Source organism: Thermobia domestica, chromosome 8 (genome assembly GCF_964235325.1).
Source record: "Thermobia domestica chromosome 8, izTheDome1.hap1.1, whole genome shotgun sequence".
Taxonomy (NCBI): domain Eukaryota; kingdom Metazoa; phylum Arthropoda; class Insecta; order Zygentoma; family Lepismatidae; genus Thermobia; species Thermobia domestica.
The window spans coordinates 111,678,030-111,702,007 of NC_137461.1; the positions used below are offsets into that span (position 1 = coordinate 111,678,030).

Consider the following 23,978-nt stretch of genomic DNA (forward strand, 5'->3'; position numbering starts at 1 on the left):
CGCAACTGAAAGCAAAGTTAAAAGAAGACATCATTTTATCAATGAAAAGAATGAGTTGTGAAATAAAGGACACAACATTTTGTATGTAATCTATGCAGTTCTAAGAAGTATTACTGGTATGTATGTTTATTGTTTTCATCTATGTACATTAGTCTATTGTTTCTTATTTTTTGACAGGGATTGTAATAATCACTCAACGTCTTACATTGCTAGGCCTATATTTTCCATTCATAAAACCGAAAAATTGTTACAGAAAGAAGGTATCCCTTTTTGTTATTTAAACATACCAAACTAATCCAATAAAAAGTTGCACAAGCTTAATAGCTGTAAGCGATGGTACAATTGGGAAAAAAGATTGAGTCATAGTTAAAGTACAAATATATAATATTATGGTAATACCAAAACTACATATTACACCAGTTCTATTTTCAAGCATACGTGATATTTACTAAGAAGATTATTTGAAAAAGTTTTAAAGTGTGACAGTTGTCATTTCAGAGTAGGGATAGCCAAAATTTTCCGAAATTGGAAATTTCACTTTCCGGAATTTTCCCGAATTCCAAATTTTCCGTAATCGGAATTTTTCTGAAATCCGAATTTTCTCCGATTTTACTTTCCGGAACCCGGAAAGTAAAAATTCAGGAATTGGGCATCACTACTTCAGACAAAAGCCATAATCTGTTAACAACAGTAAATCTGTATATTTTTGTACATTTAAAACAAAAATGATAATAATAATAATTGCAAAAATACCACAAGCCTCCTTTTTTAACCATATCATGTATCTGATAAAATGATTCTATAAAAAGAAGCTTCAAGAGTGTCATAGTTGTAGCTTATGAGCAATGATACAATTTGTAACAAAACTTAAAACTGTATATTTCCGTACACGGAAAATTTAAAAAAATACAAACATACCAAAAGCACATTTTTCCTTTTTATCAATATGATTTATGTACTAAGGTAATTCTATTTAAAAGTTTCGAAAGTTTCATAGTTGTAACTTACGAGATTGACATAATTTGTAACAAAACTTAAAACTGTATATTTCCATACATGTAAAATATGAAACAAATAATAATTACAAAAATACCAAAAGTACCATTATTATTTTTTAACATATAATGTATGTGCTAAGATGATTTTATTTAAAAAGATTCAAAAGTTTCATAGTTGTAACTTACGAGCAATGACACAATTTGTAACAACACTTAAAACTCTATATTTCCGTACATAAAAATAATAAAGACAAAACTACAAAAAAAAGCACCCTCTTTATTTTATAACCATACCATGTACGTGTTGAGATGAATGTACAAAAAAGTTTCAAAAATTTCAGTTGTAACTGTTGAGCAACGGGACAATTTGTAAAAAAAAAAACAACTAAAATTAGATTTGTATGCCCTCTATGTTTGACAGTGTAACGTTTTGCAAGGTTACTTAGGATCTTCTGAAAGAGCAAAAATTAAGCCTTCATTTGACAACCGGATGAGCCCAATAACTTCAAAAATAAGGAGTTAATGTACTTTTAGTTCCACGATGGTGAGTGAAAGTGAAATTGAAGCAAAATTCACATGTTTCAAAAAATTTCTCCACGGCCCATTTGTCATCCAAAAATGGGAAAAAATTAATTTAGCATAATATCATTGGTATTAATATATAAAAAAATTGAAGAGAATCTGAGACATTGAAACATGGTCATGTTTTAAAATTAGGTTATTTGACATGGAATGACCTTTAAGTAAATAAAATCTTCGGAACTCTGATGGCTACTTTAGGAAAAGAGTCGTGACCTTTCAGCTGTCACAGACTGGATAAAGTTTAAAGAAAACACTCTTATCAGATATTTGCACAGATAATTACAATTGGTGACAAGTTTTCCTTCATTAGTACACGACTCCGAATGATGGCAACAGCTTACAAATTTGCAAGTTATTATTATACTATATTCTTTCAGTTACAAACTTTTGAGTGAGTTTGTAGTCCATCACTCTACGCATTCACTCAATTGAACTCAATTGAAAGAGATGCCTACATTTTACCACACATTTTGTTTCCAAGCCGTAGCACGTCTCTTCGAGTCCTAAAACAGAGATATTTTTCTGTTGTAGTTTGTATGATTGCGTATGAAATCTTCACAGAAGCCAATACATGTTTCACAAAGAATCTGAACACTAGGTTAAAACATTATAAATTCAACATTTTAGTCGACTTGTTGGAAATTTTCATTTCTCTTCCCAGGCCTATTTTGTCAAGACTAAGATCCCAGGTATGCTCAATCGAGCTGAATGTTGTGTTTTGCTTGTACCATTTTATTTTAAAGTGTTTTCGGAACATTTTCATACAGGAAGTGATTTCTTTCATTTCCACTTACTTATTATTTGACTTTAAAGAAAAGTGGAAGAAAAAAAGTAATAAATGCGAGTAGACTATAGTATATGCTCGTTTATGCTCGCAAGAGAACACTTCAGCTTTTTACAACATAATTAACATATGATGAAATATACTTTTTATATGACAAAAAATTTAGTGAATATTTTTTTGTACATCACAGAAAATATTAAAGATGTTTTTATAATCAACGCAAATTGTTTACTATTATTATTTACAGTTACTTACTTTCTTTGGTTTCTCTCAATGCATTCATTCAACGTGAATAGTGTTCCTTCACACCTTTCATATATTAACCACTCCTCCTGAATGCAATCGGGCCAATCTTGAGCTGTTTCTATGGCGCGCACAAACCACTTCCTAAGATTTGTTTTGTCCCCATACGCCCTAGGAAATAGAAAATTATATATTGTTATTCACCAAACGATATGTAAAGAGAAAAATATAAATAAATATGTAGCATATATTACATACATATGTGCATGAGAGTATTTTCTTTCCTTTTATTAAGACTTTCTTTCAAATCAACCACCTTAGCAATTCATGATATTAATGTATGTACTATGGTGTTTTCTATTCGATTTAAGTAAATTAGAGACATTTCACCGATAGCGAAACCATAATACAGATTTCGCAATATGAGCTGAAAGGAGAAGGATCTCAGAAGTAATCCAGATTGGTAAGATTGATAAGTAATCATCATTGGTAACTGGAACGCAGTATCGGCGAAGGGAAAGAAGGGAATGTGACAGGGATCTTCGGCCTAGGAGAAAGGAACGTGAGGGGTGCACGACTAGTTGAGTTCTGCACACTCTCTTCAAACAACCACTAAGAAAAAGATACACATGGACAAGACCAGTAGCCAAGAAAGATACCAAATAGAATATATACAGGTCAGACAACTATTTAGAAATCAAGTGAAGAACAGTAAGAGTTACCCAGGTGCAGACGTTGAGTCAGACCATCATTTAGATTTGATGAAGAGAGAACTCCTCTGATAATATAAAATATTATTACAATTATACATAATTCTTTCTATATCCCTATTATATTTTAAAAAATCCCTTTTAAATTCTTTCTCCGCCACTGCTTCTGCAATAACCACGTTATTTTACTGTCATCTCTTTAGTTTCGACATCAAAATTCTATTAAGTAAAATAAATGAGTATGAACAAATTAAATAAATCACGTGAAAACTGGAATTATTTTGTAAAAATAGAGACCATCTCATCTAATGGGAGGCGGTAGAACGGTTTCGTCTAGTTCTATTCCTCCCATCTCTAACTCGATTGTTATAGGTCAAATTGGCCTTTTGTCTAAAACAATTGGGTGATAGTCTAAAACGACCACTAGAATCTGTCATGTTAGAGTCATAATTTTGAAGAACCAGTGTGAGCACAAAAGGACCAACTGATGTGAGGAAATAAACTAAATAAAAATATATTATTATTGCTCAGTCTCAACTACTAAAATAGAAGATTGACAGGGGTGTGAAACAATAATAATTAAGTGAAATAAGCCGACATCAAAACTTTGAAGATTGAATAAGGGAAATTAAGAATCGAAAGTAACACAACAATAGTCATGTGGGCAACCATGTTTGCAGTAACTGGAATCATACATCCTTAAATCATAAATTCAGAATTTTGCAACAATGAAAAATAGTGAAAAAGTTATTGCAACTACCTTCACGCTATAAAGGTAACAGTTTGTCAATTCTATTGGATAACGTAGCAATGTTGTTCTTTTTTTATGGCAGCCCCGTGGAAATTTTGTCTTTGTAAACATTGACATAATGTAAGGTTAAGTAAGAGTGGCCAACCAGGGTACAAAAATATAGTTCTTTCGGCGAGGTATCTGCCAGAGATCCTTGACTTGTCTCTGGTCATGTCCTAGCCTTGCAACATGTAATTTTATAACCATCTTATTAATATTGTTGCCCCTCCACTCGAGGTAGAAATTGGCCATTGCTTTGGAAACAGTGATATTTCAGAACAAATTTTAACAATCCAAAATAGGTAAGATTTGCGCCGCAGCTAAGTATCGCACTGGAAAATGTATTACTGAAAATTTATTTGAAACGTTTTATACAATGTTAACGGAATGCTTTGTAAAATGTTTTGCATGGAATATTTTAAAATTATTTACCAATAACTCAGAAAATAATTTGTCAAGAATGAAGAAAAAATTTTCTAAGTGCACAATGTATTGGATACATTAGTTGAAATGTTTCCTGAGGATTTCTAATTTATTTTTAACAAAGATTAATGTTCCATACGGCGGGAGCATATGTGGTTCGGATTCCACGTTAGTCAGTAAGTCCACCTCTCATATAGCCTCGCGCCGAAAGGGACGTTAAACCCAAAATCAACCCGACTCAACTAATGTTCCATAAAATAATAATTTTAAAATATTTTCCATTCATGGCAAAAAGTATTTAGACAATATTTTCCTACATATGATGAAATATAGTTTTTATATGACAAAAAATTTAGTGAATATTTTTTTGTACATCACAGAAAATATTTAGTAAATATTTTTGTACATGACAAAATATTTAGATATTATTTTCTGTACATGATAGAGCTCGGAACACGTAGGCCAATTCGGTTACTATTGCAGATATGAAAACAAGATACGATATATAAGGATAATTTTAAATTCCAGCAATAGTTTTGTTTAAATTCCAGCAACGAAAAGTAGAAAGCTGCCACTGTTAGACAACATTGAATGGTGTGGTTTGAAATTATTTGAACCAAAGAGAAAGGAAAGAAAGACACAATGAGATATAGTGCAGGACTCAATTTCTGTTCTTTGCTATCTGCTCTCGCCCCCAACCCCGTGGCTGCTACGACACTTGCGTGGATATAGAAGTCGCATGTTTATCCTTCATTGTGTCTCCTTTCAATTCTTCTCGGTGTAGCTAATTTCAAATCACACATTCTTTCATTCATGTAGTCCAACATGACGCATGGTAACATATTTTCTTTATTGTGCGATACACTAGTACAGAAACCTGTTGCTGGTATCTAAAAATATCCTTACATATCTTACATTATTTTCATATATGCAATAGTAACCGAGTTGGCCTATTGACTCCGGACTTTTACGTCTCTCTATGTGAATATATGCACATCACATCCTTGCTGGGAACAAATAGTGGGTTGAAAACGAGCCGGTCAGGTTGCGACATAGCAGTTGGAAAGACGCCGAACACATAAGACTCTTCTGTAGAATTTTACTTGCTTATACGCTTTTACCTCACTGTGTCTTCATCACGAGGAACCATTGTGGCCAACAGTGTCTTTAAAAAACAGAGACAACAATACTGGTGACAATCGAGCTCGATAACCATCCAGTGAGGACATCTTAGATTCTCGAAATCGTATTGAGAATCAGATGTATTCAAATACTGTGCTTAATTATCTCTCAAATACCTGAAAGCAGCTTGTATAGAAAGAAAGACCATTGCATAAAAAAGAAAGAAAATGCCTGGTACAGAAAGTCCACGCGACGTAAATGCGACCTTAAAATTTCCGCTCTAGTTACATCCCATGCGATGTCGCTGGGATCTCCAAATGTACGTTTTGGTTACATCCTTGGAATATCCCACGGGATGTTCCTGCCATATACACGTTACCTGATTGGAACCTACGTGACATGTCCCACTGATGTTACGCTGTTACTACTGGTGTGTGGCCACGTCGTACATGTATGTTGGGGTGTCTTATGTGACGTTACGAGATTCAAACTGCATATCAGTGTGTTCACAATCGTCGCATTCCAGTTTTGAAAGCAGCTATATTGGATTTATTTTATAAAATAGGAAAAGGATTGAAGTTTAGACATCAAATTCAAGAAACAATTGTTAACAATCCTTGTCCTATTTTAAAAATACTAAATCCAATATAGCCGCTTTGAAAACTGGCAGGCGATGATTGTGAATACACTAATATGCAGTTTCAACCTCGTAACATCACATAAGAGATTCCAACATACATGCACGGCGTGGCCACACAACAGTAGTAGCAGTGGAACATCCAGAAACTTTCTGTATGTAAAAAAGATTTTGAGTAAAAATATGCTTAAAATTAGGAGAGCAAGCGGACATTATGTAGTCATAATTTACACTGTCCACTATAATATATATATATAAGTTTACCTCGGTTAGTAGTTAAATAAAAATATAAATCTACACTATTCTGGCTTTAGGCTTTATTTTTTATATTCTCTTCAACAGCATCTTCATGTTGCTCATATTATTTGTTTTTATACATTAAAAACAATCTTTTCAAATATCAGAAATTCACCTACTAACTTGTAAACACTTGTAGAAAATTATGTCACTGACACGCTAATTAAATAAATATTTAATAATAAAACCTCAATATTTACGTATGTAGCTGAAAATATGTTCTAAAATTCTACGGTGCATGGCGAATAGATCTTTTCAAGAAATGTGACTTTTTGTCACTTTCAAGAAATATAACATTGCTGAATAACTAGAAATATATATTTGCTCCTTTATAATGTTACTTTTGATTACCACTACTAACTCTAATTTTGAATCTAACTCGAATTTCGACGCTGGCTATTGCCTTAAAAGTTCTGTGGAACTGCAGCTAATTTCTTAACTGATTTTTTCGTTCGTCTCTGGCATGATGAAGCCCAATAATCTCCTTTATCTCATCGTCAGTTACGTTTCTCTTGTGTTGGTGCACAGTTTCTGAAAACAAAAAAATAATGTTTAATAAAATAACAACAGCAGAGAATGATTAAGGATCAATTACTACTTCTTAAACTTCCAAAAATATTTAAAATGTTTGCGTAGGTCCTGCATCAGCTTGTGAAAACAATATTGTGTTACAAACGTAACACCCTGAAGAAAATATAAAGGGCAAGGAAGACAACAGCTGCAACTGAAAATTACATACCACAGAGTGCAGCTTAATTACGTACGTTGTAACGAGTTGAAGCAGTCACACTTTTATTTTTAAGAAGTATAGCTTCCTACATAATACATTAATTTAACACTCTGCTGTAACTGAACTTCTGGTTCACTCTCTCAGTCATACTAAGTTAATCGAAAATAAGAATGTTATAACTGAGGCAAATTATAATCTCAATAAGCAGCAAAGAATAGAAAAAATCATTGAAAATATTCTTAAAAAATAAAAAAATAATAATTTCAACACATGTGGCAGCATTTCAGTTGATGAAGAACTAGTGTCCCATTCCGAAGGCCCGATCATTCTTTCTTCCTCAGTGGCACAAGGTGAATGCCAAAATGGTTAGTAAAGTCTTGATGACCGCTACATTTCTCGATTTCTTTCTCACGGAGCGGGCCATATATGCTGCTTTGCATTATACAAATGAATAATTTTGATAGCGTTACATTACAAAGAATACGAGGAGTCGTGAATGTAGGAATAAATCATTAAATGCTTAAAAACACTACCATCATGGCAGAAGAGTTCAGTAAAAAGCTGAAATGTACTCTAGGCGTGAGCAAATGATCCACAACCTGAAAATTATGCGTCCAAATGCCACGTAAGTACTATCGTTTTGCACACAAACAAAAAATATTTTTCTGTTTAAGATTGAGAAGTAACTTTTTAAAGGGAAAGAGCAAATCAATCTTCTTGTGTCTGCTGATGACAATCGCAGGTGGCTTACTCTTGTAACGGTGACAAAATTTGACTCATTAACTGTCAGAATGTAGGCTTCACGCCCTTTCGATAGTTTTACTGTTAATAAGGAAAGTTGGTTTAGTTTGTAATTCTACCTAAATATGCTTTTCATTTCATGATATCAACTGGACATCTCAGTGTTTATTAGGCAAATTGTTTAGGTGTCCACTGATAGAAGGATCTTCGAAATTGAGATAATTTGAGCTTCCCAATGTGTTCAATTACACAACCGGTATGACATAATCGTTATTTCTGCACCATGGCTGTAATTCCAGAATAATTGTGGGATGAAAGAAGATGACAAATGTCGATTAGCATTAAATTTTTCGCCAACATACATATTTAGCCCTCTCTTGCAGGGATGCTTAAATTTAACGTTTCACCTGAAGAAGGGAAAATTGCACATTTTTCCAAAATAAGTATTTCTAACGTCTTTTAAATGTTATAACAACGGTTGTAGTATATGGTTTGGGGAAATAAAGTTTACAGGTAAATGGTTTTGATAAGTATTCATGGCACAATAGTATGTATTTAAAGCGAAAAAATGGGTACCAGAAAGTGTTTTTCACAATAGTTTAAACATAGAGTATCCTTCTTCAAATGACAAGTTCTATATTTTTTCACGCTGAAAAGAGATTAAAGAACAGTAAGGAGAGTTCCTTACCTATTATTGTGTTAGTGATTGATGAGTGAAAACTCTCTTTTCTTTCACCATAACAACTTATTGCTCAGCTACTCCATTTGTTATGTTCTTTTCACTTTTCATAATGTTTGTTGTAATGGCTTCTAAACTGAGACTTCCAAGCTTTTCATTTCTTAGATCTATAACGAAATACACAGTAAGCACTCAAATAATAGTGTTGAAAATTTAGAACATACAACTGACGCCCTTAAACAAATTACATTGATCTTACACGATAGTGTCACCCTGTCAGTTGCAATTGGCCCACCCTCAAAAATTAATATTTGTACTGACGTTTCGTTTTTTCAATAAAAGAAGAGTTACGTGTTAATTTCCAAACAGTTTAAATCAGGCATTGATAAAAGCAACGTATCTATAAAAATATTACGAAATCTACAGGAAGACAAGGAATAATTTAACGTTTTCAGATGTCAATATACGGGGTGGCTGTAAAGTCAATACCTATTTTTAATTTAGATTATCTTAGAAATAGCATCAGCTGTAGCTGGCTTATAATACGGTTAACATTTTAGAAGTTTGAGAAAATGCGGGTGCATACGTTGAAATGTAACTTAATAACCAAATGGTACACCCTAATAATGTATTTGTTGGAAATAAAACTGTGATGGGTTGTTTACTTTTAGAAATATTCATGGTTACAAATAAGAACTGACTTTAAACACACGCTGTATTCAGGGAGTAGTAATGCTGAAAACACAAACTACTAGCGAATTTCAAAAAGGATGAGACATACCTTCCAGTATGCATTGAATAACAAGTGACGCCTTTCCAAATTACTTCCAAATCAAATCCTACACGAAGTCCTATCAGAATTTATAAATGTCAAATTCTTCGGAGAATTGTAGGCACTAAAACGTCAGCAACCTATATTAATACACTAATTTAGCATTGTTCACAGATTGAAAATATTACTTATCTTTAACTCAAGAAGCAGGTACTTGGACATGGAAATGAAGATGAAAAGAAACATTTAGCTTAACGTCCCACGTTTATCAATTGAGGTTAAGGGAGACGCTGATGATGAGAAATGAATGAAATGGTGGAATGGAGTAAGTGGGAGGAAATTGGAGAGCAACGAGAAAACACACACAGACGGTTTGTTCACTACAAACACTACTTAGCCCGAGCTGGGATCAAACCAACGAGCCCATACTGCCAAGATGAACGGTTTACCACTGAGCCACTGCGCCCCTGTAAGAATTTGTAAAAACAAATATGGTTCGACTAAAATTTATTTTTCCTTGGTATACCTGGGTAAAATTTTGTTATGTCGCAGTTCAGTGAAACCTCCTTTAACGGACATCTCTATAATATAGTCAGATTTTTTGTCTTGGCAAAAACATATGTTCTCCTATCGAACAAAGTCCGCACTTTTACGGACACACTAATACGGACGCGAAGGCTTTATTTCAAACATTGCAATAACCTCTTGAAAATGGACAGGAATTATTCTCGGTTACAGTTGAGAGAAAAGTCTTTTCCCCAAAAGTGTAACTGAGTCTAGATCTGGTGAACCATCAAACAGAACATCTTGGAACTGAACTTGAAATTCTTTTTTTCTGCCGAATAAACTGCCTTCTCGTGAAAACCCTAATAAAAACTTCAATAAGCAATAGCACTCATGGAGGGTCAATCGTATGGCCAAGAAATCTGTACGAAAGATCTTTCCTTCTTTCAAAGAAAATAGACCTTTTTCTTCTGGACCTTGCATCTTTCCCGTTAATTTCACAGATAACAAAACAAACATTGTTTGTTTTACAATAACATTTTCAACGAGCAACATTTCCTCTCTTACTTTTTTCTTAAAGCAAAATTTTTCTTTTAATTATGATACTGGAAAAGTCTCACTTTTTCACTTTCTCCAAGAAGATATTCTTTGTGATTGGGACTGAGTTAATAAACATGTGCACTCCCCCAAATCTAAATGCTGGATTAATTTTGGCGGAAAACATTTTGGAAGATCTACAGGTAAAATTTAATGCTATGGGTGAAAAGACATATTTATAAAAAATAAATTTCTACAGGCGATAGCATTAAATACAAAGTAACAAATATGTATTTTAAGTTTATAAGTGAAGTTACATGTGTAAAATAAATTGAAACGCTATACGACGGATACTTAAGTGCATAAGAAAGAAAACTGCGTTAGATACTACTTTCCACGGCGGCGTATTGCTGCGCAGTGTACAGAAGCTGTATTTTATATTTATAAGTGAAACGCTAATAGCATGACTTCTATGAAATCATGACAAGTGTTATTGCAACTTCTATCATTGTACCCAACTACGTATATGTATGAAAATCGTAAAAGAATTGCAGTTTTTCGACAATTGCTTCTGATGGCACTCTTGAATTTTATCTATGCCAAGTGAAATATTTATATGTCGCCTAGCGCAAATTATTTAAGAGACAATAAGAAGGAAATTAGTGAAAAAATATAATTTTTCAATTATTATTCCGAGCGGAACGGCAAAAGTAAACCTCCAAGCAGAATTATTATAACCCGTTATTAAAATGGTAATGTACGCACCTGTTCCCTAAGGAAGTACCCCCACCTTCGCCCCGCCCTTACTCGTTTAGATGTCATTGATGCCTTTTAGGGTCATCTAGCACAATTTTTTTCTTGCACTGTAGTTTTTATGCCGTACATCCGGACATCATATATATACGCAAATCGTAAATATTTTCGGTGATCTCGTCTGATGGACTCCTTGAATTTTATCTATGCGAGATGAAATATTTGCATGTATCTAGTTGAAATCATTGAATAGACAATGAGAAGGAAATTGGTGAAAGAATTATAATTTTCCAATAATTATTTCGAGTGGCCAAAAGTAAACCAGCATGGAGAATAAGTCTTACTTGAGGAAACGATTCTACCAAAGTTGACACATCTCATGCATTTTCCGGTTTCGTTATGCACAACATGCACTAAATGAGAAGCTCTAAAGACTACAGTGCATAAACCACGAACCAATCTGTGCTAGGTCGCCACTGAAAAGGACGAATGCTAACAGAGTCAGTTCAGGAACGCAGCAGGGGGTGCGTGCGTAGGATCAGGTACGTCAGCGACGGGGGTATACGCATATATGAAGATGGTGAACACTTAAAATATCAGTAACAATTATTATCTTCAAAAATACTTAATTTCGATCCTTCGAAAAAGTACCTTTCACGGCTCATACACGATTGTTAAACTGTCTTCCTTTCTTACCTTTACGAAAAAAATAGTGAATGTAGGGTTATTGCCTATATTCTTAATTTTTACTTCTTTCCCACATTTTGCATAGTTGATTTACGCTTCAGCATACCATGATTCTGCAGAAACTTTATAATCCTTCTCCCTTTTTCTCACAAATTTTTGAGAAAAAGTACGTTTGTATTACATCCATTGCATATGTCAATAACTGACGTGTGAACAACGCCGTTTTCTTCTATCCTATTTGCATTCTTGTATTCTTCCGCCTTCCGCTTCAGTAAATAGTTACACATACAATACTTTCATTATTATTCAAATTACATTTCAATAAGCTGTGCAATGACAGAAATAACTTACATTCACACTCTCATTTCTTCAAGAAAAATGTTTCACAACACATTTACCTACAAACTTTGGTTTTGGTAGATCCGTCCTCTAGAGGAACATCAGTAGTAATTGTCGAAAAAATACATTTGTTTTTACTATTTTCGTAACCTGAACTTTTATCTATGACAAGTGAAATATTATATGTCGCTTAGCGCAAGTCATTTATAACACAATAAGAAGGAAATTACTGAAATAATTATGATACTTCATTAATTATATCGAGTGGCACGCCGAAAGTAAAACTGCACGCAGAATTATTATAAACCGTCATTAAAATTGTAATATACGCACCTTTTCCTTTTGGTAGCATCCCCTGGCTTCCGCTCGGTCTCCCCACCATAACATGCTCTGACTTGTTATATGACACTGGCGCTTTTCAGTGGCCACATAGTACAGTTTGGTTTGTACTATTTGCACTGTAGATTTTATGTCATACGTCTGGCACCGTATACATGTACGCAAATCATAAAAGAATAATTGTAATTATCTTAGAAAAATTACTTCTGATTCCCTTGAATTTTATCTGGGCATTTATTCCGAAGTTGAGCGTCCGATACTTTTCGAACAAAATCTTCATAAAAGCTATTAAAATACATAATTTTTCAATTCCTATGTTCTTAACTGACTTTAGAGTTCCTTTCGTTACATCGTGAGGTAGGGGAGAGGTTATGTTTGGCTTGCATATACAACAGAGGTGAATAGAGGTGCCCTTGGACATCCGAACAAAGTTTACTATTTAATTCACATAGTATTGCCGAGCGAGGGTCAGCGAGTGAAGGCGGGTTAGAGCCCCGCAGGGCACGTTTTTTTTCAGTGTTCATCAAACTCCAATTAATATAGATTTTTACACTTACCTTAGTAATTCGGTTCGTACTGAAAAGAATAACTTTCTCCACGTTTCTTCGCTGTCACCTCCTTTCCACACTTCCTACAATTTGTTCTTAGGTTCATTAATTCATGCTCTTCACATAGTTTTAGAAGATTTTGCTCCATTAAGATTTTGTTAAATTTTATGAACATATTGCTTTACGAAATTTAACACAGTCAGACCTTCGTTTCGGTATATTTGCCACAATGTTGATAATATAAATGCTCGTTAGTAACCCACAATGCAACTATTCTGTTACCTTGCGCCAAGTAGTTCCCTCCGCTCGCCGAATAGTCCCATGTTTGTAACCGTTTATATATAACAAATAAAGATATTTTTTGAGATCCGTATATATTATCAAGCACACAAAGGATCAAATTATCCATATCTTTCCTGTAAATTTTAAACATTTTGTTGGAAACGGACGCCCAACTTTGGAACTTAACCCTTTATCTGTGCCATGTGAGATACTTCGTGTAGCACAAATTATTTAGGATACAATAAGAAGGAAATCAGTAAAAGAATCATAATTTTTCAACACTTATTTGGAGTGGTGAGCCAAAATTAAACCTGCACGGAATTTAATGTAGAGAAAAAATAGAAATTTAAAAATTATAGGCATTTGTACCGAATTGAGATGGACAAGAAGAGATAGAATAGTTTTCTAAATGGTCAGCAGCTCACAAAAAAGTTAAAGGCTTGTGTATAGCCCGCTCCCCCCAGTTCTTTGTCACCGGAACTGAAAGAGTCGTCACTACTACTACTACATATATCGAGAACAGAACCCAACCAACCCCTGTGGGGCTTCTAACCCGTCCCTACTTAGTACTATTACTACTATTGCTATTAACTACTACTACTACTACTACTTATACTGAAGCCTCCTTACCACAAGATTTACATCCTAAATCTTTATAACATGCGATTCCGATTCATTATGAACTAATATGAATCGTTAGAATCACTATGATTCGTAAAAATCACTGGGAGGAGCGAGCTATACTCAATCCAAGTTAAATATTTGATTCACACAACATTCACAATACTCTTCCTGTATAGATAAAACATATGCACTCACTCATTTTAACCACAAAATAAGTGGTCGACTAGCCCACTGCAGCCTCCCAGATGCCTTTATTACTTTATAAACAACATATCACTAAATTATTTTATGTGATCGTTATACTTACCGACTTTTCAATTTACGTTAAATTGCCAATCTTCTTCAGGGGAAGGAATATTTCGGTTAACACAAATCGTTGTTAGTTCCTATTAGTAGCGCGCAGGGAATGCCGGTACTTACAACAAACAAATGACGGCCGTTGTAGCGATGCTAATTTGCAACCTCACTTAGATGTCTATGGGTTCTCACACAGGATGTCATAATTTTCAGATTTTTGACAAATATATTTGTTAGATGTAGCTACAATAAGTACAATGATTACTAATAATGCTACTACGATACTCACGTGATAAAATTTATGATGTATACTTGAAGATATTGCAGAGACGTCTTAGATATATCCCATTTGTTATTTCGGAAGAAGATAATATTAAGATTTCTCAGTGACATCTGACAAGGATGTGTCCCATTGAGATGTGAATGGGCTATGGTGAGACATCCCCAGTGCTATTAGAGTTTGCAGCTGTCGGCGCTTAGCTACCTTCTTTACCGCTATTCTGCCGCCATTCTCTCGAGTCGGAAAATGCGCTCATATCGACTGCCTGTTGACTCATTCTTTATTATCATATAAATTTCATTCGACTCACTTCACATTTCAATACATTTGTTTCAACAAAAATCCGTTTGTTGGAGAAGGTATTGTAAATTACTTTCTGTACTGACTTCCAGCAGTACACTGTCAGACCTCCTCTGGATCCACTCCTTTTTTCTGCCACGCTTTTTCTGCCTCTACTTCAGAAAATCTATATGGTCATTAGTGAGGCTACAATTCATATTTTTAAGAAACAATCATCATTAAACTTCCTTTCCTTTTCTTTTAGATAACAGGTTTTCATTTTCGCGTCTTTTTTGTTGTTGTTGTTGGTGGTGGTGGTGCGCGGCACTGCTCCTTTCGTAGCATATTTTCCGCGAGCCGGACAGTCTCGAGTGGCTCTTTCGCTGCGGAGGCGGACATCAGCGGCAATTCCACATGGGGACACAAGTTCAAACGGGCATAGAACCCAGTATCACCACTTGGAGTGTCACAGGGACATATAAAAATAATCATAAATACCGAAATGTGCGTCAAATCCATAGCTTTCGGAGTTGCTAAAATAAAATGTGACACTCTCGATAGCGTTCATTTCTAAATTCAGATCTATTGGTATGAGGCAAAAAGGGACTACAAACAAATTGTCAAATTGACCACGGCCTCCTATTCTGGGTAGGTTAAGGGGCCCTAGTCGTCCTAGTACAATTTGTTCGAGTGCATGATTTACAGCGTTCGGGAGGTGAATCTATTCATCGAAATATGAAAAATCTTCATATGAACATACGGTCAAAATCCATAGTTTCGGAGCTATAGACTGCCGAAAACGCGAAAAAAATGAAATTTAAGCCATGGCTCCAATACTTTGGGACCGATTGTGGTCGGTCTATACACCACTTGGAAACTAGTATGCGCACCCTCTAAATATCCATGCTTCAGAATCCTGCAGCATTTGCGCAACAATCTTTCGCGAAGCATTTCGGAAGTTTCAGAACATTTGAAGTATCCATGAATTTCTTCCACAAAAGTTGATGAGCAGGTATCGCAGGATTCATGAAATGAAATTAAAATTTTTGAGTTTTACATCCGACGGTTATGCCAGTTAGGCTAAAGCAGACGGTGATGATGAGAAATGAATGAAATGGTGGAACGAAGAAAGTGTGAGGAAACGGGAGAACCCCGAGAAAACCTACGCACAGGGTGTTTGTCCACCACAAAGTTCAGGTGGCAGGGGCTAGGATAGAACCCGGGATCCCTAGCACCAAACTGAAACATGAATATTTGTCTAGGTCCCATATTAGTTTCTAAGTCATATGTTGATTCAACAACGATACGTCCCATAGTAGTGGAGCCATGGGCCCTTGAAATTCACTTTTTGACGTTTTTGGCAGCCTATAGCTCCGAAAACATGTTCATGCGTGCGCACAGGAATCCCCAAAGGGACAGTGTGATTCCCGGACATGTTGTAAAGGAAAGAAGTGTCACACTGGTTAATCCCGTGCGAACACGTAGCTGCGTTTTCAAACATGCATTTTCCAATAGAGTAGGTATGACTTTCCATGTGACGTTTTTAACCGCACTCTCTACGATGTATTTTTTTAAGATGTTGGCCTCTGAAGTTATTGTTTTCACGCTTTCAACACTCTGCCATCCTTAAACGGGACGGAATTTCCCTCATGTTCACTAGGACTTTTTTCTTCTTTCTAGATGTACTATCACCCGTCCAAGTTTGTGCACGTAGTTACCTTTCACCCTGTATATATATTATACATATATATAACATTATAGACCTGCAAGGTTCGAAATTTCGGCCCGAATGTAGCTAAGCCCGGCCAAGCCCGGGTCCGGAAAATTTTGAAAGTTTTTGGCCCCAGCAGGGCCCGTGCCAGCCACTAGGGTGAACAACATTCTCTATATGGCAAAACTGGATCCGCTAAGTAACACTAACTGTAAACATTGCATTACTTTTAAAACCTTTCACTCCACGTTGGTATTATTGCACTTGTCATTTAACTAAAGTCAATAATTATTAAAGAACTACAAATAATCAACCCAAACCCGTCCCTACCTGAAGCGCCGGCCCACCCAAGCCGACCCATGCAGGACACTAATACACACACACACACACACACACACACACATATATATATATGTGTGTCTGTGTGTGTGTGTGTGTGTGTGTGTATTCCGAAAGAAAACATTAAAAAGTCTCGAAACTAAGGATATGCAATTTAAATTAATAAAATGTTTCAGAAACATTTCCAGTAAAATTAATTTTAGGTATAACAAGGAATATGTACATTTATTGTAACTGAAGAACATATTATGAGAATAATGTAGAAATATTTCTTTAATATATCAGAAAACATTATTACATAAAAGCACAAACTATATTTCATAAACACGATGGTAAACAGTATCTATTCATTTTAATATACGTTTTAAAATTTTTATTGAACGTTGGATAAAATATTCTGGAAATAATCGTAAAATATTGTATGAAAATATTTTATTTAAGTCACAGGAGAAGATAACAAAAACATTTCCATACACAATTAATAGGCGTTTAAAAAAATCTGAAATATATTTCTTATATTACAAATTTTTTTTAAAAAAAAAGTTCGAAACATTTTAAAAATTATATTTCATATGTTTTCTCGTAACAATAGAAAAGATACCAACTTGGGAAAACCAGCATAGAAATCTCCAGAGAAGGAAAACCTTTTGGAAACCAAGGAAAATATTTTCTTTTGGTTGAGGAAATATTCCTTGCTGTGTGGGATATTTAAAAGTGAAAAAGTCAAATTGTGTTTGACTGTGTTGTGGGTATAACGAAATGTAATGATAATAAATATTTATAAACGCAAATAATTTATCGACGAGTAAGAGATTTTAGACTTTAAAATGTCTTGGCCGAACACCAATGATAATTTATAATAATATTCCTAAATGGCCCCATGTTATTTTATTTGATTATAGGCCACGGCTAATATAAGTACATGCCTAATGATGAATGCGTGTGATATTTCGAAGTCTTGCGATAACTCTACTTGCTGCTGACGAAATTGAACAATTCAGTACGTGTTGGGAGCGAAAAGTTATGTGGTTGGATTAGGTTAGAAGTTACAGTGAAGGAAAGTTAGACTTTAGATAGAAACCAACTTTAGATAGAAGTATAATAGTGAACTTTCGTAATGGAAAAACTGCTTATTGTTCAGATATAGTGTTAACGTAGTTTCTCATCAGTGTATACACTTCATGTATATGGATTTTTTTTTTACTCTACTACGTTGTTTATGCACTACTGAATGATAGCATTTCACTGATACGGATAGTATTTTCAACTAAAACTGTATCATGAAAATTATATTCTATACTTAAGTAATTTTACTACCGAACGGCAAGGAAATATTTTACCCCTTAAGCCCAAATATTATTTCAAGTGGGTGACTTGTATTATTTGTGTCTGTCGTGCAGTAGACAACATGTTGTATGTGTGTGTGTGTTGATTCGGTAGGATGCAATTTTTATTCTTTTCTGCGATTTCGTTTAGTACTTTCGGAATCCTTAAGTGCAAGGAGAAAATCGATAGGGACGATGTTCAAACTTCTATTATTGATTTCCACTACTATTAGATAACAAGCCGCTTCCTTGGCATATATTTTTTCTTACATTCTAGAAACGCGGCGCATTACTTGTTTTTTTTTTTTTTTTTTAATGTCGGAATTTTGAATGTATTAATATTATTTTGTTAATTTATTGGATTGGAGTCAGTTTCTTACTATTTTCCTGTCTTCTACGGACATTTAAAACTACCACGATTTTTTAAAGAATATTTCAAAATTAAGCAGGCAAATTACTCCTCTGATGTACATCGGTCGTAACCGACATGGACGTTTCTGGCAGATTACAGCGACTAGTTTGCGGGGAACCTATGGATGGCACCTAGGGCGTTTTCTACTCGTTTTCCATGCTAGGACACAGCAATTCCAGCGGTCATGTCGGGATATTTTCAAACCGCCCGATATTTGGGGGCGATATTATTTTGGAGTTTATAAAAATAGTTCATATATTCAGCGAATGTTTAAACGCTTGTTTTTGTTAGCGTGGGAAACTAACAATGTCCATTTTTTTACTTCTTCTTCAACTTTAAAACGTATGAACCTTTTGAGGATTAACGAGGGCTATGAGTTGGGAAATCGTCTAAATTTATGCTAGCAATATTTTTGGAATAGGGGGAAATAGCTGGAATAGCTTTCTAGCTGCTTGTACAGAAGCGAAGATACACACAAACACAAACACACACACTCACACACACACACACACACACACATATATATATATATATATATATATATATATATATGAAAGTGAAAAAATTGACTTCCAACACTGTTCAGAAGGTAGGTGTATCTCCACGTGTCGAATCAAGTTGTTTGGTACACGATGTTATGCCTTCAAGAAAACTACTGGCGATCGACTAGATAAGATTCCTAAGGGCCACCATGTAGAAAGAAAAAAGCTAAGCTTATTTCCTGGGGAGAACAAAATGAAGTAATCTATCTGCTTCTTGACATTAAGTGTTTGAAAACCAATGCTGTTCTGACTATCCATTTTCTAATTTCCATAGAAGAATAAAGGGAAACTTTAATTCTCATATATAAGAAGAAAGAAAGAAAATATATCTCTTATATCACACAGATAAGGAAAAATACCATATTTATCTACGTCTTGGCGTTAAGTGTTCTAAATTGTTCAGAATGTTTTTTCCTAATTCCTATAGAAAAAGAAAGAAAATATACTTACTAAACAAAAGAATGAAATAAAATATATTCTACTTGTCTTGGCAATCTCAAATGCTTTGAACATAATGTTTCTTTTTCGTCCTTTTCATGAACATTTCATATCGACAAACTAATATTCATATTGAACAAAATACTCTGCAATAAACACATAAAAATTTTATTATATTACACCTAATAGAGTGTCCACGCAACATAGTTATCTATCACAGCGTTGATTTTACGAGGCATGGAATCAATTAGTGACGAACATAAGTCAGGTCTTCTACAGAAGCTTTCTCAGACTTTTCGAACATGGTTATTCAGAGCTTCAACAGTTTTCTCAGGTCTGGGTTCCAATTCAGCCCCATTAATGCCCATATATTTTCGATGGGGTTAAGGTCTGGGGATTTAGATGGCCAATCGAGCAAAGAAATGTAAGGAAGTCTCTGTTTAGTTTTTTCTCGAAGTATGGACACTGCTATTATCTTGGACGTAATTAATGACAGACATTTCGTCTTCCGGATATACAACCCTGACGGTTGGTAACATATGTCGCTCTAATATTTCCACATACTCGCCCGAATCCATCCTAGGCGATATGTCTATCAATTCTCCAACTCCTGCTGTTGATATTCAACCCCAGAAAGCAACACTAATTCTTCCACTTCTTGTCCTATTTAGGATATGTTCCGGTGAATAACGAGTGCTATTGTGGCGCCACAGAGATAGTCTTCCATCTTGGGTGGAAACCACTTTTTCGTCTGTGTCCAAACTACTGTATCCCAGAACTCTTTCGTAGCTGGCAGATACTGCAACAAAAACGACATTCTTAAGGCACGGTGTTCTTCATTCATTTCTTATTTTCCGGCAGGAATTCTGTGATGGATTCCCGATTCATGTAAACGTTTCCTTACTGTGACTGCTGATATGTTCACATGCAGATTTTGTGCAAGAATGGAAGCAGGGTGAAAGGGATTTTTTCCAACTAGCAGAGACGAGTGCATAAATCTTCCTCTGCTAGTCGTCTACGTCTTCCTGATTTTGGATGTTTTTTTAGTCCTTCTTCCCCCTCTTCCTGATACCGTCGGATCCAGCATTGAACACATGTTCTGGTACGATTAACCGTAATAGCAATATACGAATCACTACGATCACATTTCCACATGCCAACAGTACGGCCTCTTGTTAGTTCTGAACTACGAGGGTCATTCGGAAAGTAAAGAACGTTTTTGTATAAACACTTTAATAACTGATATACAAAGGCGAAATTTGTGTTACATACTATGTGATACTTAAGTTACTTTTCGACATAGTCGCCGTGTAAATTTAAACACTTGTCATACCGTGGTACAGCGGGGGACACTTCTAAATGGTACAGCCATATGGAGATTTACGGCTAAGGTGTACCATTTAGAAGTGTCCCCCGCTGTACAAGTTTTTCTATGCCTTCGGCATACACAGTTGCCGCCAAACTGTTGAACCAATCACTAACAGCTTCCTTAAATTCATCATCACTGCCGTAGTGGCTTCCACCCAAAAAGTATTTCAACTTTGGGAATAGGTGGAAGTCACTGGGGGCTAAGTCTGGACTATAGGGTGGATGCTCCCAAACTTTCCACTTAAACTGCTGAAGCAAGTCCCTCGTCAATGCCGCGGAGTGAGGACGGGCATTGTCGTGGAGGAGGATGACTCCGCTGGTCAGCAATCCGCGTCTTTTGTTTTGAATCGCGCGGCGAAGTCGACGTAACGTCTGACAGTAGGCAGCTGCATTTAAGGTCTCACCTCTCTGCATGTAGTCAACGAGCAAAACACCCTTACGATCCCAAAAGACCGTAGCCATAACCTTTCTGGTGCTCAGAATTTGTTTGGCTTTTTTCGGCTTTTTCGGAGAATTTGAATGGTGCCATTCCATGGATTGGCGCTTTGTTTCTGGAGTGATGTGCGAAATCCACGTCTCATCTCCAGTAACAATACGATTTAAAAGTTCATCGCCATCCTTATGGTAACGGCTGAAAAAAGTCAATGCGGCTCCCATTCGCTTGGTTTTGTGTTCCTCCGATAACAGTCGAGGCACACACCTTGCACTAATTTTTTTGTAACTAAGTTCACCACTGACAGTTTCGTACAACACAGTTCTTGAAATTTCAGGAAAGAATTCGTGCAGCCCATCAATAGTGAATCGCCTATCCTCTTGAATTTTCCGCTCAATTCTTCCTTTGAGTTCGTCAGTCACAACAGAAGGCCGGCCCGAGCATTCCTCATCGTGCACATTCGTCCGTCCGTCATTAAACATAATGCACCACTTACGAACTGATGCTTCATTCATTACATTTCCATACACCTCAGTGATTTGTTTATAAATTTCTATCGGACGCACTTTTCTTGCATTCAAAAATCTTATCACACCACGAACCTCACACTTGGCGGAATCAGTAATTGTATCGCACATTTTACAGTCGCACAGCGAAGCAATAACGGACCGTAGTGGATCGCAGTTGGTGCCAGACTGAGGCTAAAGCATGCCTAGGTCAATAACCCAGCGGCAGCGGGAGTGGGGGAACACGCGCTAGCGCAAAACGTTCTTTACTTTCCGAATGACCCTCGTATCCTATTAATCTGTAGCTCACCTTCGCTGTATTAACTCACAACAAGTCCAATGCACAGACTAACATCCTTTACGGTAATATCAGCAAATTGAAGTAATCCATGTGACGTTACTTTACTACACCTTTTCTTAGTGAATGTGCCAAGATAATTAGGATGAGATTTGGTAATACACTAAAAGCTCTCTCGAGCAAGTCAACAACATATCTCCAGTGGTCGAACTGAAACTAAATTACTACCGTTTTACTTGTATGCACAGACCTGTCTTAAGTATACTTCAACATAGTAGAGCTTACATCTTCTTGTAATTGCTTCTTACAGCTGGTATAATTTTTGGCATTTACTACCGGTATGCCGTACTGGCCCAATTTTATCATTGTATATCCTTGCTTCTATAATGACTGCTGCAAAGAGACATCTTAATGTGCTTTAGGTTCTTTTTTATATGGTTAGTTAGTTGATTTGGAGTTTAGCGACCCTTTCAGAACTGACTATATGAGACATGGATCTACAGTTTAACGTGGGATTCGAACCATATAAGCTTCAACCGAGAATCAAACCCGGGTCTCTCGTGCGAAGATGCACACCCTAACCATTCTATTTTATATGTTTTCTGTTAACATGGCAAAATTTCAAAAAAGTCTCTACTTCAAAATATCTTGTATAAGTTTTATTTATTTATCTGTTATCAGTAGCCCACTTAAGGCCTACAAAATACTGTTTCTTTCAAGCAATATGGTGAAGTAGTGCAATAGCCACATAGCCAATGCCACATAGCGGATGGTTTTATTTATTTATACATATTTTTGGACATTACTAACACCTATGAGCTTTAGCCCGTCACGGAATGACGTTTCTCGGAGAGCATACACTTCTGGCAAGGGGAAGGAAGAAAGGAATGGGAAATGAAGGAAGTGGCCTGGAATATGTATGTTAGGTATCAACCCGGCATTTGCCTGGTATAAGTGAGATAAACCGAAGAAAAATCTCAGAATGGCTGGCCTGAAGAAGCCGTTACACCTTTTCGACCGAGTGTCCCCATCGAACACACAGTGAATGAAATACATCTTGTTTCGCAACACTTTCAATCAAGAGTTTTGTTGTAGCTTTTTTAATAAGATCTCATTCTTGATTATTTAATGAAAGATGAAGACGTCTGGGACATTCTCCATCTGAAGTGTTGCAAAATAATATTTATCGTTTATTGTGTGGACAGTATATTGAAGTACAAAATCTTTCTTATCCCTTTTTTTCTACTTCCATCGAGACTTAATCTCACTTATAAAGAATTGGTGGTTCAAACTCCCCTCCACAAACGGAAATAATGAAACTTGTTGAATTAAACCAGTATTGCTGAAAATTTCACAAGCAACTATTACGCAATAGATTATCGGGATATTTAACCTATACTCAATTACGATAATAGAGTGCTACAATTATGATCTTTTAATTGAAATGTATGACGAGTAAACGAAACGCCATATTGAACTCATACACATGCTATTTGGCTTGTGTGTGTGTGTTATTGTGTGCAGAAAGTAGTACGAGTATTGGAGAGGAAACGAGACAAGAGGACCTCGTCCAGTAGAAATATGTAAATCTTTTGAATACGAAGTTGAATGTTGACGATACTTCACAAG

The 23,978-nt window shown here is 35.6% G+C and overlaps 1 protein-coding gene across 1 annotated transcript in view; it reads right to left on the reverse strand.

Annotated features, from left to right (window-relative positions):
- The window catches only part of LOC145692256 (RNA-binding protein 4F-like), a 343,186-nt gene that overhangs the window by 142,958 nt on the left and 176,250 nt on the right, over positions 1–23,978 (reverse strand). The window contains exon 4 of the mRNA XM_081767552.1: positions 2,620–2,778. Coding sequence (XP_081623678.1) covers positions 2,620–2,778 — 159 coding nt within the window. The remainder of the gene's footprint in view (positions 1–2,619; positions 2,779–23,978) is intronic.